Source organism: Mytilus californianus, unplaced genomic scaffold, assembly GCF_021869535.1.
Source record: "Mytilus californianus isolate M0D057914Y unplaced genomic scaffold, xbMytCali1.0.p SCAF_2, whole genome shotgun sequence".
Classification (NCBI taxonomy): domain Eukaryota; kingdom Metazoa; phylum Mollusca; class Bivalvia; order Mytilida; family Mytilidae; genus Mytilus; species Mytilus californianus.
The window spans coordinates 108514138-108532459 of NW_026262668.1; the positions used below are offsets into that span (position 1 = coordinate 108514138).

General features: G+C 32.9%; 1 protein-coding gene across 1 annotated transcript; it reads left to right on the top strand.

Annotated features, from left to right (window-relative positions):
* Positions 1–9281: 9281 nt before the first annotated feature.
* Positions 9282–17531, top strand: LOC127727751 (uncharacterized). Its single transcript, XM_052234866.1, has 6 exons — positions 9282–9347; positions 11927–11992; positions 13246–14623; positions 15506–15811; positions 16207–16305; positions 17476–17531. The coding sequence occupies exons 2-6, from the start codon at positions 11954–11956 to the stop codon at positions 17529–17531; spliced, it is 1878 nt and encodes a 625-aa protein (XP_052090826.1). The 5' UTR covers positions 9282–9347; positions 11927–11953.
* The last annotated feature ends 791 nt before the right edge of the window (positions 17532–18322 follow it).

The following is an 18322-nucleotide window of genomic DNA, read 5'->3' on the forward strand; positions in this document are numbered from 1 at the left end:
CTATTTGAGAAAAATAACATAGGAATTGTATAACCCCCAAACCTATTTAAGAACAAATTAAAAGAATGTTATAACCCCCAAATCTATTTAGGAAAAAAAACACAAAAGAAAATTTTATAACCCCCACATATGGGGGTGTTGGGGCCTAAAGAACTGTTATATATAACAGCCACTATGTTCCGTCAGTTACTTTGTTCCGGCGGAACTTTTCAACTAGTAATTTCGTTCCGATGGAACTTTCCAACTAGTTGTTTTATTCCGAGTGCAGTCGAAAAGTTCCGGGAAAAAATGTAGCTAGTTGAAAAGTCCCGGAACAATGTAGCTAGTTGAATAGTTCTGGCGGAACAGAACAACTAGTTACATCGTTCCGAATATACCATATTTCGTCCTTTTTGTAGAAAGAGGGGGAAGAATGAGTATCAGTATATATAAGAGCAAATCATTAATTTACAAGAATACCCAACGCACTGAAAGGGGTTTCTTTGGGGACAAATATGCACAATTTAAGTTGTATTTCATAGCTCACATAAAACGGAATAAATTGCATTATCATGCAAATTTAGTATTCATAGTACCCTCAAGAGAGGGAAGAATACCCCCCTCCTCATGTGGTTCTTTGCATCAATTCTCCAAATGGAACTTTGTGACTGGTTGATAATTCCGTTGGAACTTTTGGGCTAGTTTGTTAGTTCCGGTTTTGACTTATTTGCCAAAGAGGAACTTTGTGGCTAGTTGATAAGTTCCTTTTGACTTTTGTAATCAGTATCTTGGTTTCCCTTTGAAAGCTTCAAATATAATATGTTGCGCTTTTACTTTGCATCAATTTTCCAAATGGAACTTTCTGCCTGGTTGATAAGTTCCGTTGGAACTTTTGGGCTAGTTTGTTAGTTCCGGTTTTGACTAATTTGGCAAAAAGGACCTTTCCAACTAGTTGATATGTTCCGTTGGAACATTTCAACTAGTCACTTTGTTCCGGTGGAACTTTTAAACCAGAGGAAGAACAAAGTAACTAGTTAATAAGTTCCTCCGGAACTTTTCGGCTAGTTAGTTCTTTCCGCCCGGAACTTTCCAACGTCGGAACAAAAGAGCATTTACATATGTATACTACTAATGTTTCTCAGATTTGGAAACTTTTGAAATAAATTTTCTAAAAATTCTTATCTTGGTAAATTATAAAGAGGGCAGGCACTCTAAAACAAACTGCAGTTCGTTTTCTGTTAAGTTATATTAACAGTGTTTAGAGCAATTAAAAGAAGTAACACGTTGCTTTCTTTAAAAAAAGAAATGCAATCGTAAACCCAAATGCTTGTTTGGCATTAAATATCAGATAATTGTTTAATAAAGATGTATTGTTTTATATTATTTTTGTTTGATAAGAACTAGAAACTGACATTGATTGTTTACTTAATGTAACTATTGTTCAATGTGGAGTGAAATATTCTTGTTAAAGGAATCATTTTTTTTATCTCCTCTCTCCCTAAAGACAACATGCTAAGTCACCCACTGGATGTTCCATTCTAAGGTGCTGGGTTTTTTTTAGAAAAGAGTTAGTTTTCAGGCTAAAGTTCAAATGCAAATGTGAAGAAATTTAATCAATTAATCATGATTATTTGTTTTTGTAACCAGTTTGAAAATAGTTAAAAATTCTAAGCTGCTCACTTTTTTGATAATCCCAAACTTAAACCATTTTTTTTTAAACGTATCAAACTTGTTTATATATATATATATAAAATGATTTATATACATATAACTACTCTAAATATCATAACAACAATGTTAAATCTGCAAATTGCGGAAGCAAATTTTAGTTTTTTCCTCTATGGCATGGTATTGGTTGCAAAAATTTGATATTTTTCATTTAAATGCAATATTTCTTATGTAATTGGTATATTTCTTCATTTAAATGCAATATTTTTTTATTTGAATGGTATATTTTTTCATTTAAATGCAATATTTTTTATTCAAATGGTATAATTTTTCATTCAAATGGTATAATTTTTCATTCAAATGGTATAATTTTTCATTCAAATGGTATAATTTTTCATTCAAATGGTATAATTTTCATTCAAATGCAATAGTTTTTATTCAATTGGTATAAAATGTCATTTGAATGCAATATTTTTTATTCAATTGGTATAGTAGTTTTTTATTTATATGCAATAATTGCATTATGGGAAATTCTTTGACGTCATAAGGTCAAATTTGCAACAACGTTTGTGATTGGTCGGAAATTGTTTGGATTTCTCCCCTTTCTTTCTAAACATGAGTGACCAAGAATTAAAAAACGCGTCAGAATATCGCCCCTCTTACTAAATCTAACGTTCGTGCGAGTCATGCACTGGCTGTTTAAATCTTGTGATCATAACTAGTATTTCTATTGCAAAATTTCGATGGTCAAAACGTTCGGTCCACTTTTCAAAAACCGTTTCATTGTATATGGATTTATATGCAAGTATATCGGTTTTTTTAAATAGATTAGACACCGTTGGTTTTCCCGTTTGAATGGTTTTACACTACTAATTTTTTGGGGGCCCTTTATAGCTTGCTGTTCGGTTTGAGCCAAGGCTCCGTGTTGAAGACCGTACGTTGACCTTTAATGGTTTACATTTACAAATTATGACTTGGATAGAGAGTTGTCTCATCGGCACTCATACCACATCTTCTTATATCTATATACAACGTAAACCAGACGTTTCTCAGACTGTTTTCTTTTTTTTTAATAAATCCTTTGCCGCGCGTTGTGTACTGATTGATAACTCAGTCTGGGAGAACAAGATTTATTTCAGTACCAGTTGTAATTAGGTTTGAGCAAACTTCCAGTAATTGCAAATGATCTTATGTCGGTGCTTTGTGTCTATTGTCTTAATGTTAGTTTTTTTATGTGTCTCGTACCGATCTTTTGAGTTAATTTGCTGATTTGTGCAGGTTGTTATTTTATTGTACTGTTGGGTTGATCACAAACATGTTGTTGTACTGATACACCGCTGTTCCAGATTAGGGGGAGGATTGGGATCCCGCTAACATGTTTAACCCCGCCACATTCTGTATGTATGTGCTTGTCCCAAGTCAGGAGCCTGTAATTCAGTGGTTGCCGTTTGTTGCTTTGTTATACATATTTGTGTTTCGTTCATTTTTTTGTACATTAATTCGGCCGTTAGTTTTCTCGATTGAATTGTTTTACATTTTTGATTTCGGGGCCTTTTATAGCTGACAATGCGGTGTAGGCTTTGCTTATTTTCGAAGGCCGTACGGTGACTTATAGCTGTTGATTTCTGTGTCATTTGATCTCTTGTGGAGAGTTGTCTCATTTGCAATCATACCACATCTTCGTTTTTATATCCACCCTGCCATATTCTTTATTTGCCTGTCCCAGGGATGGAGCCTGAAGTTTAGTGGTTGTCGTTGGTTCCTGTCTCGACTCATATTTGATATTTTGTAAATTGTTTTGTTATGTATAATTAGGCTGTTACTTTGTTCGTTTGAATTGTTCACACTTTTCATGTCGGGCCTTTTATAGACGACTTTACAGTATCAGGTTTTTGTCATTGTTGAAGGCCTTACGATTGTCTACAAAAAGCATTTGTCTACATGACGGCAAAAAGCTCTACAGAGCTTATGTTTGTAGTATTTCATGTAACCCGAATTAAAATAATTTTTTCTTATCTTATCTTATCTTATATATAATTGCTTACATCCACTTCATATTTGAACTCCGGTGGATAGTTGCCTTATTAGCAATCATATTCCATCTCTTCATTTTTATATTATATACGTGACTTCTTAACTCGTGTTTTCCTGAACAAGCAAGGGGGTCAGTGAAAAAAACTATATGAATTAAGTTTTTTTTAATCCTACATTGAACTTATGATGTCGTCCCTAATGTGCAAAAAAAATAGATAAGGGGCGGGACCAAACCTATAGATAACATAATAAAGAAATGATGAAATATACAGAATACGCTGATTGACTTTTGGTTGCCTTATGTCCAGTGGCAAATATGTCACGCATGTTTAGGACAAATATAATAGAGATCAAAGGATAAAGAATAGAGTGAAATGGTAAAAACTAAAAGATATAGAATTATAGAAACGATCTTTGATCTGAAACCCCTACCCTCACACACACACCATAACCATTACTGCCAATACTCGCATATATACATCTCTATACAAATATCTAAATTTGAACCTACTCCCCCCTCCCTCTAGACACCGAGGTTTTGGGTCCGCCCCTGTTAAATGTGCCTAATTATATACATTTTGTACGGGTCTAGATAATAGCTAAACGTACAATCATATAATTTGTTGGATACCTAATTATATTATATAATGTGTCACAAAATAAACTTGTATACCCCCCTTCCCAATGCAATATTGAAAAGTAAATCATTTAAAAGTCCTGAAGATAAAATATGTTTTGAAATATGCCCTGCATACTTATTTATGCAAAGACATATAGTAATTATTGAACTACTGTGCCGGGGGCTTGAAAAAAATCTATGTAAGGGATTCGGAGACGAGAACAGTAAAAAAAAGCTCAGCAACGAATTCTAAATGTAAAATGATTTGCAGCATAAGACATGAGAGCATATATTATAGATAGTATTAAATATGAAGTTCACGCCTCATATAGTGAGGTCCTATGTCATAGGACTATTGTTGTAACATGGGTTAGTAACTGGTTCCAATTTATCCTGAATTGTCTTTATTAAAGAATTAGTTCCGGAGTATAACAGCTTATGTCTCTACTTGTGGGTTTCTGGTTCTGCTGTCGTAATTAGGTGATTTTTTTCTACATGTAGTAAAAAAGAGTGGGCTTAGTCCAAATAATTGTAACGTCCTGGATGCTTTTTATTCTTTTTTCATGTGTGCCTTCCTGCAACGTTTCTGAGGATCAAGAAAAGTAAAAAATGATATAGTACTAAAAAACGTCATGATTACATGTATCTGGACTTAGAAGGGGGAGGGGGGCTAGCTATGTATTTTTTTTTTATTTCAATGTGTAGACTGTAGGAGAGTTTCTTCAGAAAAGGTTTTCGTTGGAGGTGTGTTTGCCATGCACGCAGGCATCTGTTTCTATCCATGAACAAGTTGTGTGTCAAATTAATTATTAGTACTTGTCACTCGCATTTTTTGCTCGTCCTGGCCATTATTGGCATTAACAGCCAGTGCACAAACTCGCACGAACGCCAAATTTAGTTAGAGGGGCGATATTCTGACGCGTTTTTTAATTCTTGGTCACTCAAGTTTAGAAAGAAAGGGGAGATCCAAACAATTACCGACCAATCACAAACGTTGTCGCAAATTTGACCGTATGACGTCAAAGAATTTCCCATAATGCAATTATTTCATATAAATAAAAAACTACTATACCAATTGAACAAAAAATATTGCATTCAAATGACATTTTATACCAATTGAATAAAAAATATTGCATTTGAACGAAAATTATACCATTTGAATGAAAAATTATACCATTTGAATGAAAAATTATACCATTTGAATGAAAAATTATACCATCTAAATGAAAAATTATACCATTTGAATGAAAAATTATACCATCTGAATAAAAAATATTGCATTTGAACGAAAATTATACCATTTGAATGAAAAATTATACCATTTGAATGAAAAATTATACCATCTGAATAAAAAATATTGCATTTGAACGAAAATTATACCATTTGAATGAAAAAATATACCATTTGAATGAAAAATTATACCATCTGAATGAAAAATTATACCATTTGAATGAAAAATTATACCATCTGAATAAAAAATATTGCATTTGAACGAAAATTATACCATTTGAATGAAAAATTATACCATTTGAATGAAAAATTATACCATCTGAATAAAAAATATTGCATTTAAATGAAAAAATATACCATTCAAATAAAAAAATATTGCATTTAAATGAAGATATATACCAATTAAATAAGAAATATTGCATTTAAATGAAAAATATCAAATTTTTGCAACCAATACCATGCCATATTCCTCGCCGAAATACTTATAGATAATTACATTTAATGTTTTCTTTTTTTAATATTGGTGTTGTTTTGTTGTTTGGTCATTGGCTATCATATTCAGGATATTTTTGATCAATTTATAAATACCATGCACGGGCAACAAACTCAAACCAAGTTTTTGGAGTGAAACAGTATGAAACCGGAACTTTATACTTTTTCAAACAAATCTCACTTTTTTATTTCTATCTTGTCCTTTTGTAAATAAGCCCAAATAAAAAGATGCTGTAGCTTTGTTGTTTTAAACGGCTGTGTGATAGAAACTGAGAAGGAAGCAGGAATGAAAAGGCCAATGCAGTATACATGTAGTTCATGTCCAGTACGCAATTTAAAAAAAAATGTTATTTTTGCAACCGCCTGTCCTTTGAATAAGGATATTGATTTTCATTTTAAGATAAATAATTTGTACTGAGCTGGGTTTTTTATGTGTGTTTTTATTTTGCTTATAACATTCCGTTCTATTTTTTCGCCAAGCATGCCTTTGGCCTGTGTCAACTAGACCCTCTAACTTGACTTATGAATACAGATTGCCGCAACTCCGGCCGATCCTTGTAAATGAATTGACGGGATTCCCAAAACTTCATCTATAAGACTTATAAGACACAAAGCTGAGCACCTGCTACATTATGTTTTAACTAGGTTTATTTGGGGAGGGGTTTCACATGACAAAAACACAAGAATGGATTTTTCCATTTGTAACTATATTGTTTGGAGAGGGTAGTCGACACAGGTCAGTGTCCCTTTGAAAACTCACCACCACTGCCCCCCCCCCCCCCCTCCCCACAACAAAAGAGAAGACAAACGGATCTCTGACTTGATAAGATAATCATCACTGAATAAGTACGTAAACAATATTGCTAATCTTTTCTCGAAAACCACATACCGGTAGTTATTTACAATAGTTTTCGATGGCAAACATCGAGGAATATATCAAATCACATTTTTGTTTATTGCAATGACCATAAGTTTTAAAGAATTAGGAAGTCAGTGTTCTTGAATCGTTTTATATAGATCTATAGAATAATTTTAAGGTCTAACGCGTTTTCATCAATCAACTGTATTGATATGACATAATTTTGCATTTAATTGGCCAGACACTTATACTATTTCACTGATTTAACACAAAAGGTGCCGTTTGAATTTCGTCTTAATTTCCAGGATTAACTGGCATTGTTTTTTTCATATAACATTGATAAAAAAAATATGGACAAATGCGACGGTATGATTACCAAAGAGACAACTATCCACTAGAATTCAAATGAGGTGGAGGTGAGCAATTACTGGCAACCGTATGGCCGTACTTTTTTCTGTTAAGAATTTAAAAGCTGCTTAAATGGACTGCGCTCTTTTTTTTTATTTCGCTAAAATGGTTAAATTTTAAAATCATAAAAACGCCCTATCTATTCACTGACATTCACTTTTTTCACTCAAAATCTTATCCCATATTGGAGCACAGCTTGTGCTTCAGAAAACTCAGTCACACATCAACTTCTATTAACTGATGTAGGATATCTAGGACGAAATATATTAGTATAATAGTCCCAGAGGATATCAAAAATATATATAGTCTCGATAAACACTTATCTCTTTAACAACCGTATAACGGTTATGAATATTTATTTATATAAATTAACTCCCTATTACGCAGGTGGTCATAGAAAAGAACAGATGTATTCCGAAAAGACTTCCGGTGTTCCGAAAGACTACGGAGGTCGTCCAATATATACTGCGTAAACCCTCAGGAGTTTACGCAAAAACAAGCTTACAATCGGTGCAATTTGGGGAAAAACTGTTAAGTAGTCGTTCCACTATCTACTTCAATAATAAACACGATCTTTAGCTATATTACCGCGGGTTTACACTCATTTGGAAGATTCAGGTATCTGTACCTGCGTGCGCCAGAAACCGAAGGGAAGCCCTCCCCTCCACAAAAAGCTGATTTATTCGATTTATGTTTTTGAAGCTCGTATTTTTGCTCAAACTGCACTTAAACATAAGAAACATGAAAATAATAGCGTTAGATTGAGGGAACATGCATCTATTTCGGAATGCATATCATACAGTTGACCTCTAAAAGTATAGAGAGCCGTTGGAGCAAAAAAAAACAGTATGTTGGACAGAGGCCGTAATATTACGGCCTCCTTACGGTAAGGGTTTTAATAAATCTAATATTGTGAAACCACGTCTTACCTAACATCCATCTGTGCCATTAAAAAAAAAGATCCAGGTATTAGATAGACCTTCATGTTTCAGCAGTATCATTAGTGTAAAGTTCACTTGGATGCAAATGCTCGCTAAAATGCGGATTATTGGGGGACTGTGCATCATCACTATATCCGAAAGTGAAATTAAAGGACTTGAATAGACGCTTTTCCAATTTGTCTTTGAGAAGGTTTTGTATGAATTTTGCTTCATTTGAATACAAAAAAGTTGAAATTAGTGGTGCATAATTATTACCCAATGGAAAGAATAATTAATTATGTAGCATCGTCCTTAATATCTCTGTATTATTGGCCAATGGACGTTGCAAACTTACCTTACTACAACAATAAATAATCTCGCACTTCATTCAAATTTTGAATTTATTTGTTAAACAGCAGAAATTCACTGTACAATTAGGTTCAAAAGTTTCTTATCTGAATCCGATTTCACCTGGATTAATGCACGCTCGATGAAGCTAGTTTGTCTAGCGAAATATTTCGTTTATTTTTTGTCGCATTGTAAATATTTTTAACATTCTAATATTTCATACTAAATAGTTTATAAATTTATATTGTTGGGCAATTTATGTATACATTGTATATGTACTATATATACCTATTCAAATTTCTATTAAAAAAAGTAAAATAACAAAAATACCGAACTGCAAGAGAAAATCAAAACGGAAAGTCCTTTATAAAATGGCAAAATCAAAAGCTCAAACACATCTATCGTATGGAAAACAACTGTTATATTCCTGACTTGGTACAGGCATTTCTTTATGTAGAAAATGGTGGATTAAACCTGGTTTTATAGCTAGTAAAACATTTACTTTTTTATAATATAAGTCTGAAAGTTAACAATAAAAGACAGTCGAAGTATTAGTGTAATATAAACAGATTTTAAGATCAGATAAAGGTTTTTTTTCACACATGGAAAATTTGTATTTGTTTGCATTCACGGTAATTAGTCAAAAATAAAAGTAAATAGCATATCTCTGAAATAGTTTTCATGCCTAATCGATTTTAAAAAAGTTAAATGATAAATTTGATAATTGAAATATGTGTTTGGTTTTACGCACATGGATTGTTAGATATTAATGGATACTAAATAATTTCATGTAAGTTTATTTCTTCCTTATTCATAAACAATAATTAAAACATACTTCGCGAATCAAAAAAGAATAGAAAAGCATTGAAAAGCAAAATATTCAACTTCTTACACATTAAATTAGAATTTGATAAACAAATACTGCGGTATACTAAAAGCCGTAACATATGTAACACCGGATACAACTATCTGTTTAATCGAGACACTGCTATTAGTTTATTTCCAAATTCTGACTGAAAAATATGTTAAAAAAGAAACATGTTCCAAAAAATTGTCATTTTTATATCTTATAGTTATAATTTTTGATTTAACCATGGATAAGGAGATTATGGGGTAAAAGTCAAAGAGATAGCAACAAATGACACAAAAAAAAATACATCTAGAGGTCAACAACTGAGTTTCAACTATCGACACGTGTATATAAACATTGTCTCTAAATCGTCCCTGATCTAAACAATTAAACTTAATAGAGACTATAAAAAAAAATATGAAATCAACACCGAATTTCCTGAAAGACAAAAACATCCCCCAAATAAACATATATAACAAGATATAACAATACAAACACTGACGAATTTCCTGATAGGCATGGGAACACATGGCGGGGTTAAACTTTTGTATAAGTGAAAATAAAACAAATAAATGAACATTAAATAACTCTTACATAACAGGATGATAGATAAAAAAAAAAAAAAACAAAAGTACAAGCAACCAATGATTAACAATACCGTATCAAAGAATTATCACATTTACTGAAAGTAAGCTTCGTGCCGATTCATGAGCCGAGCCCTTTCCAACTCATTTTTACAGTTTGTTCTTGACGAAAGTTGACACATCTTTCTTGATTTCAACTTAGGAAACATAGAGCGCAAGGTTCGAAAAATTTAATATTCACGCTATCTTTTGGTCGACGAATGCGCTATATGATTTCCGGTCATACATCCAAGTATTAAAATGGTTTGTTTTCATTGAATGGTGTTGAAAATTATAATTTATCCTAATTTTGACGTCATAAAATGATACGTAAATTGAAATTGAAGGCATATTTCCTATCTAGTCATTGTTTTCTTTGTGATACATTGTGATATTGGTAATTAAATCCAAATTTGAAATGTAAACTTAAAATAAGGAACATATTGCAGCTTCATCGCACCTACTCATTTTTACAAAATTTAAGTGCAAAAGTTTAAGAAATATTAAGTTTATATTCTAATCTTGGAAAGGCACTGAAAAGTTAACAGTCTATGCCTAGCAGTTCCTGGAAAAGGGACGAATCATAATCAAGTTTCCAAAAAAAAAACCTTTAAGTTCAAGATATGATATGTTTGTAAATAAGAAACTATCAAAAGAGGCAATTCAAACACAGACAATACCACGCACAAACAGACAAAGATATTTATACTTGAATGATGATAAAAGTCTATTCGTGACATTTTTATTAAGCACAGATGCAGCGTGATCGACATCTAGCGAAACATACAGCACAAACCAGCGTTGAGAGCCGCCAAGCGCTTTTCCTTTGGCATTGTTTTGTCAAGTGTGTGTAGGAATTTGTGTCATGAATATCTTTTTTTCTTTTCCGCCACTTCTCTAATAGTTCAGAGAAAGTAATTTTCTGCATCGTAAAATGAATGTTCACTACTTTTCGAAACTCTGACCATTAAGAATACTTTTCAAGGTACGGTCCTTGTTGAAGGCTGTATGATGACCTCTATATGTCTTTTAATTATTATGTCACTGGGTTGCTGTCTCATTAACATTTAACCCACTCTGTACGTGTATTCTACAAGATTTTCCATCGTTGTTGAATAAGCGGACTTTCTTTCGAAATGGAAAAAAACAAAGACATTTAAACTTCATGCAATGTTTGGTCAATATTTATTTATTTAACACTACTTAGATAACACTACTTAGATAAAACTCTGATGTTTGATTTATCCTATTTCTAAGGCTATGATTCAAGTTACAGGCAGCTACAAATTTCTACAGTAATGATTGGTTGCATGGGAATAAGTACAAATTTCTACAGTAATGATTGGTTGCATGGGAATAAGTACAAATTTCTTCAGTAATGATTGGTTACATGGGAATAAGTACAAATTTCTACAGTAATGATTGGTTGCATGGGAAAAAGTACAAATTTCTACAGTAATGATAGGCTGCATGGGAATAAGTACAAATTTCTACAGTAATGATTAACGGTTGCATGGGAATAAGTACAAATTTCTACAGTAATGAATATTGGTTGCATGGGAATAAGTAAATTTCTACAGTAATGATTGGTTTCATGGGAATAAGTAAAAGATTTTCTGCTTTATACTACATTGTACCTACAATTTCTGTTGTTGGCTGTCAAGGCGACAATTTTAAACATAAAGCAAAAGTAAATATCAAACTGTATGGCAAACATAAAACTCGTAAATACATTTTGAATATCTAAACAAAGGGAATTATAACAAGATCACGTGAAATCTAATGGTGACCATTAAATTTGTGTAGTGCCGATTTCAGTTGTTCTTCGTCGTGTCGTTAGGTGCACAGTGTATAGACACAGTATATATATACAAATGTAGGTTACTCTATTTTCAGGTCGCTAGAATAATATAGAATGAAGAAATGGCATCAAAGTTTAATATACAAAAAACGACGGCAATGGTAAGAATTTTATGGGATTTATTAATGAGTGTCAATGATTCATTGGAGTGGTCGAGAAATTGACGATTTGTAGATAAATATCTTAAGCCGGGTTATTGTGAAAATATGGGGTGGACGTACACATGTAAAACATTTCATGGAAAACTAGGCAACAACAAACACACCAGCCTTAACTGCAATCATTTATCGCCTTGCTACCTTATGATTTTAGCTTAGATTTTAGCAATATCAAAATGTTTATCTCCAAAATTATAATATATAATTATTCAATTGTAGCATACATTTGGGGGGGGGGGGGGGGGGGGGGGGCGGACTCATAATATATATCGTCAGAGTTCATTAAATAGTAATAAACTCGGAGGATATCGATATTAGTGAGAACGATCAATAAGTATTTCTGGTTAAAACAAATTTTTCAAGTTCGCTGGAGACCAAAAGTTTGGGAGACAAAATACATAAAAATCCAAAGAGCACAAACCCATAAGTTCATTAACAGGCGAAACAAACTATACAATTTCAATGCATGGGGAATTTGCAATCTCATTTTAGAACACCCGGTCTTTAGGGCCATTTGAGCTAGTGTTTTTACTAATCGTGCATCATCCTTAAACCTTTTTACATTTAATTCTTATTCTCTATAACCAAATATCCAATTTAATCAAGACTTTAAAAGAATGATGAATGGGAAGACTTTCTACAAAAATAATCTAATTCGGTTCCTCTCGGATGAAAAACTTGGTCCTAAGATCGATTCATATTTGCAAATTATTTAAATACCACAAGTCTAATACAGGAATAAAGGGTGGGCTGGCTGTATTAAAATAGTAATTTGTAAAAAGATTTTTAGCTAATAAAGCATTATTGTAAATGTCCGATAGATAAGAAACATTTAGAAAGGTTGGTAAATGACCATATTTGAAAGAAAATATAAAAACAAATCGTATTTTGAAATTAAGACATACTATGTTTATGTCGGCTTAAAGATCATTTATTTATATATTATACAAAACTATTTTGAATATTTGCTATTCATAAGGTCATTAGAATAAAAATAGATTCAGAAATCATTCCGTAATAGGACCCAATATAAGAATATATTTTTCAAACCAATATTGTAGTTGAGTTACCTTGAAAAGATGTGCACGAATATAAAAGTTTCAACTGATTGTTTGGTGTCCAGTTCAATCTTGTAACAAATATTAAAATGCATGCAAAGTTGCTTGTGTGTTTTATCATTAATTTTTATTTATCAGATAAAGCCTACGCCAAGTAAAAATGAACCTCACTTATCGAAATCACAACAAAGAATAAATAAAAATGACCCTTCAAAATCTGTTCAGAAACTTGGGAAATATGGAAGTATGCAAAATAGCAACCATGGAACAGGTGATGAAAAACAGAAACCTGGACAAAGACAAAATAATGGACAGACGTCGACAATGCCAAACACTATGTCAAAGTTTCAAGTAATTTCCTCTAAAAGGGACGGAAGGGACGGAAAAGCAACTAATAATATTTCAAAATCTATGCCGACTGGCCAGCTGAAGAGTATACAAGGACTTCAAAATGTCGTTCCGCCTGGACAGACATCAAAAATAAAAAATAATTTGTCGAAGTCTCAGATAGTTCCACCTAAGAACAAACAAATGGATACAACAACAAATAACCTCGTAAAATCAATGCCGGTTGCACAGCTGAATAACGTAAAAGGACGCCAGGATCTTGACAAAAAATCTCAACAGAAAAGCTTAAATAGACCACAACCGGATGGACAAGTTTCAAAAAATCAGACAGCACAAAGATCTACTACAAAAACAGAGTCGATTCAAACACAAGGACAAACAAATGGTATGCACCCTTTCAACCTGCAAAAATCTGTTCAAGTCAGACAGAAATCAGATGACGCCCCAAAATACCAACGCAATCTCCCAAACAATTCTCAAACGTCCAACCAAAAAAGTCTTCAATCTTTCAAACTGCAAAACACTGTAAATAAAGGTCAGCAAACCCAGGATAAGGCTGGAAATCTGGTAAGCAATAAGATGACATCACAACCAAATACACAGAAATCAGTCAATCAACAAAACAGGGTGCAACAAAATTCGCAGATTCTGGCAAAGCAGTCACATTCTTTCCCAAACGTAACTCAAAATGCTGAAAAAACTGGAAACCAGCAAAATAATTCACAAAAAGTTCAACTTAGACAGCAGAAACAGGGAAATCAAGCAACTAATTTACAGAAAACGCAAACCGATACGCCGAAACCAGCCAATAGGGCAAATAAATCGCAACCGAATGGGCAAATCAAAGGAAACCCGGCAGATATGGTGAAAAAATCCATGGAAATTGGACAAAATTCTGGTAAACAACAAAATGATATAAAAAAAGGAATGAATCCGCTGAAACCTGCAAATTCCGGAAAATCTATTCAAAATTATGGAAACATCGGAAGGTCTAATCAAAATGCTGTTGATGCGGGAAAACCTGCTAAAAATACAAAAAAGTCAAGTCAAAATGCAGGGATATCGGAGAAACCTGACAAAACTACTAGTAATACAGGAAGGTCCAGTCAAATTGCTGGGAATACGGGGAAACCTCAAAACACCGGAAAAATGACGAGAGGACCGGGAGGTAATGTATGCCATTTATAATCTTTTTTAAAATGAATATCAATTGAAGAGAAGATGGCCCATGGACTCATAGGAGAGGAAATGGTGTAGCTTGGAAAAGAAAGAATGTGGGTTTGATGCACACGAGACAACAATGAAATACTCGGAAATAACCATATATGAAAGGAATGCCAGTTTATCGCTATTATCTGTTGTATTGTTTAGCTTAAATTTTACAGTAAAATATCTGCAATTTAAATATTTCCATACATTAACGTATTGATATAGATTTTTGCACTGAGTTGTAAATTTGTAGTCCCAATCAAAGTAGGAGGTAGTATGATAAGAGCCATCATCTAGCACTTGGTAATAAAACAAATACATGTAGTAATTCTGTTCAAACCTTATCATTATTATGTTCGTTCTATTGATAATGAATTGGATGATATAATCTCAGACTGGACAAAAATGTCAGTTGTGATTTCACTACGGCGTCATAAACATTTTGACATTGATATATTGACCTAAAATTTCAATTTTACATATATTTTTTGTTAAACTAGATATGACTCAAGGCCTTATCCAAAAAGAAATAAGCTACCCTCCGGTACATATTTGCATGAGACATCTAAAAGCAAGTTTCTTTTTTTTTTTGTATTGCCAACTAAATAATAATGAAAAGATCTCATTATTATGCTTTTTTGACAGTTTTTGGCATTGTATAATTTACAGGAACCATAAAGCAATATGTAAGACCATATGAAATAATATAAATGCTGATATCTTATAGGCCAAAGTCTGGTTAAATTGTGGAGGATGTTTTCGATGTATTTAGGATAATTTTTTTATTTTCGGATTCAAAAGGCCAACTAACACATTTAGTTTCAATCTTGCATTGTTATAGACAAGGATAAAAAGAAAAAGAAACAGCTTGAAAGACGGAATAATCCGGTACGTCCTCAGATAATTGAATACCCTGCAGGAGTAACAACAATAGCTCTACCTGAACTCCAGGTACTGTTAGACGAAATAGAGGTAATGAGAGGTGATCGGAATTACAGTGCACTGGTAGAATTTTTATCACAGTTGCTGCAAAAAGTACAAAATCTGGAAACTGGAAACTACTCTAGAACGGAGATAGAACTATTTGTAAGACAATTTCAGGATTACAACGAGGGATTTCAGTATCGAATGGATTCAAAATCCAGAGGTAAAAGTTGTCTGTATTTAACATCTGCTTGTTTAATTATGTTTATCAAATACCGTTCTTTTTCAAGATAGAATTACACATGTCGAGACTAACATAAATAAATCAGTAGAGAAAAATTCAGTAATACTAAACGGTTCTTGTATTTGTGGTTACCTCGTAATGCTTTTATGTAACTTTGTCGTACATAGTTACACCTGTTATTCGCTCTAAACCCAACATAAAGAAAATTCTTATTTTTCAAGCCTACTAAAAGTAAAATTTTCAATAACCAAGCTTTAGAATACAATACAAATCAAGGACAAAAAGAAAGCAACTGTACGATTTCAAAGTGTTTAAATTGTTTGTATCCATTGCACTTTTAAAATTGTTGTATCATTTGTTGCAAAATATTTTAGGTCATGCCCTTATTTTGACAAACTATGAGTTTTATCAAGTTCCCGGAGATCCATGGAGCTATGATTTCAAGGATAGACCAGGAGCAGAAATTGATGCAGGTATAATGGTAATCACGAGATGATTTCGGGAATGTGAATAAAGCATCAGGAGTCGTCATGACTAGCGTAAAAACAAAGTAAAAAACTAAGGAGTTTCGGGCCAAAAACAATCAGGAGTGATATTTACCCTGGGTCACAATTCAGCTTATGTTAAGATTTTAAATCAAATGTTTAATAACATGTATGAAGAGGTTGTTACCGGATAGAGATCGGTGCAAACATATTTTTATATGTTTTACACATAGTTAAACTAAGTATAAATTTCTACATTTGCTTGTACTGGAAAACTAGAAGCGTGTTTCCCTATGTTTTATTAGGTATAAAAACAATGTTTCGACAAAATCAGAGTGAGTGAGCAATTCCATCTTTGGCAGGAATTCAGCAGACTTTTAGAATGTTCCATCATATTCGTTGATTTCTCACGAATTTTTAATGTTTTAGGACAGTAGAAGGGGTTCCGCACACAAGAATCAGCCATTTTCAGTCATGCAGTCACCGGAAAAGGCAAAATTTAACAACCTGTTGTATAAACCTTTAGTGTAAATTTAAGTTGAATGAAGAGTTTACCCGTATAATGTTTCTTTCAAATTTGAACGAAGTTTCCCGTAAAGGCGAAATATTATGGTTTCTTGGCTCATCTCTACAATGTCTTTTTCAAGTTATTCAGTATTTTATTTCGCAAATGAATTTAAGAATCTAGTATTGATCATTTCATGTTGAATATATGTAGGAGTTGCGCCATCTTGTAAGTTTTTGAAGTGTTTTTGTCATTTGAATAAAACATTGGTACACAAATCTATTTACAAATATATTTCGGAATAACCTAAAAATTACAACTATTCTATCTGCTTTGTTAGAATTCGTTTACAGATTAGATATAATATAACACATAAGGCATGGCGCTGAGTGCCATGGCATGGTATTTTACTGACCGGGTGGTCATCTACCCAGAAATATAACATTGACCAAATCGTAACTTTACAACGAACAAGAGAGTAGCATTAGTTGTGTTTTTAAAAATGTGGGTGAAAAGTTGGAATCTTTTGCATGAGATATAATACAATTTTATATAGCTTTAGAACACATGATTTCCTTAAAAGTAGAACTAGACTAATGAATGGATACCCCATATCCTTTGTTTTTCTATTTATGTATGTGTATACATTGCAGATAAAATGGAGAAATTGTTAATAGAAATGGGGGTACTTAGTTACAAGAAGAGATAATCTCAAACATTGGGAAATGGAGTGGGAAATGAAATTAATGACTGAAACTGACCACAGGAAATTTGACAGTTTTATTTGTATTATATCCAGTCATGGTAATGTCAATCAAGTATACGGGTGTGACGGTCTGCGGGTGATACTTAACAAGCAAATACGTCGGTTTCGAAGTGAAAAGTGTCCAAGTTTAACAGGAAAACCAAAACTATTTTTCATGCAGTCGTGTCAGGCAGAGGAAGACGGTAAGTTGTAAGACATTAACTGAACATTTTACAAACATTGGAATTTATCCTGCAATTTGGGTGTCTTATCATACAGTAACATCCCAACAGATATCGCTAGCCTGTATTTGTATACTATACAGATATCGCTTTAAAGCTCCGCCCACTGTCTGACTACTTTTGTGTATCGCTGTTGACGAGTGTTGTATGAACTTTCGTGACCTTAGAATGTGTATTGCAGTCGCATTCCAATGACGTATTGCTTGACCTTATGTGAACTATAGATTGAATTACGCTCTGTTTGTTTTCAAGCATTTCTTTAGAGCAATATGAAATAAAAATGAAAATATTTTGTCTTCGTAAACAGCAGGATTAACACAATTTTCTACGGCGCCAATCTTCAAGTTCAAAACTTGAATGTGTACATGCGCTACACGCAAAATCAACCATGCAACAATGTCAATAATCAGTGAATGTCACGGTCAGTTCGAAATTCTGAAGCGTAGGACAAATCATACACTTTTGTCTTAAATCGGACAATGTTTTGTTATTCAGTCTTTTTACTGTTGAAAT

Coding starts and splice junctions, on each gene's coding strand:
- LOC127727751 (XM_052234866.1), top strand. CDS start 11,954: ATGGCATCAAAGTTTAATATACAAAAAACGACGGCAATG. Junction 15,812..16,206: donor AATGGATTCAAAATCCAGAG/GTAAAAGTTGTC, acceptor AAAATATTTTAG/GTCATGCCCTTATTTTGACA. Junction 16,306..17,475: donor AGGAGCAGAAATTGATGCAG/GTATAATGGTAA, acceptor TATACATTGCAG/ATAAAATGGAGAAATTGTTA.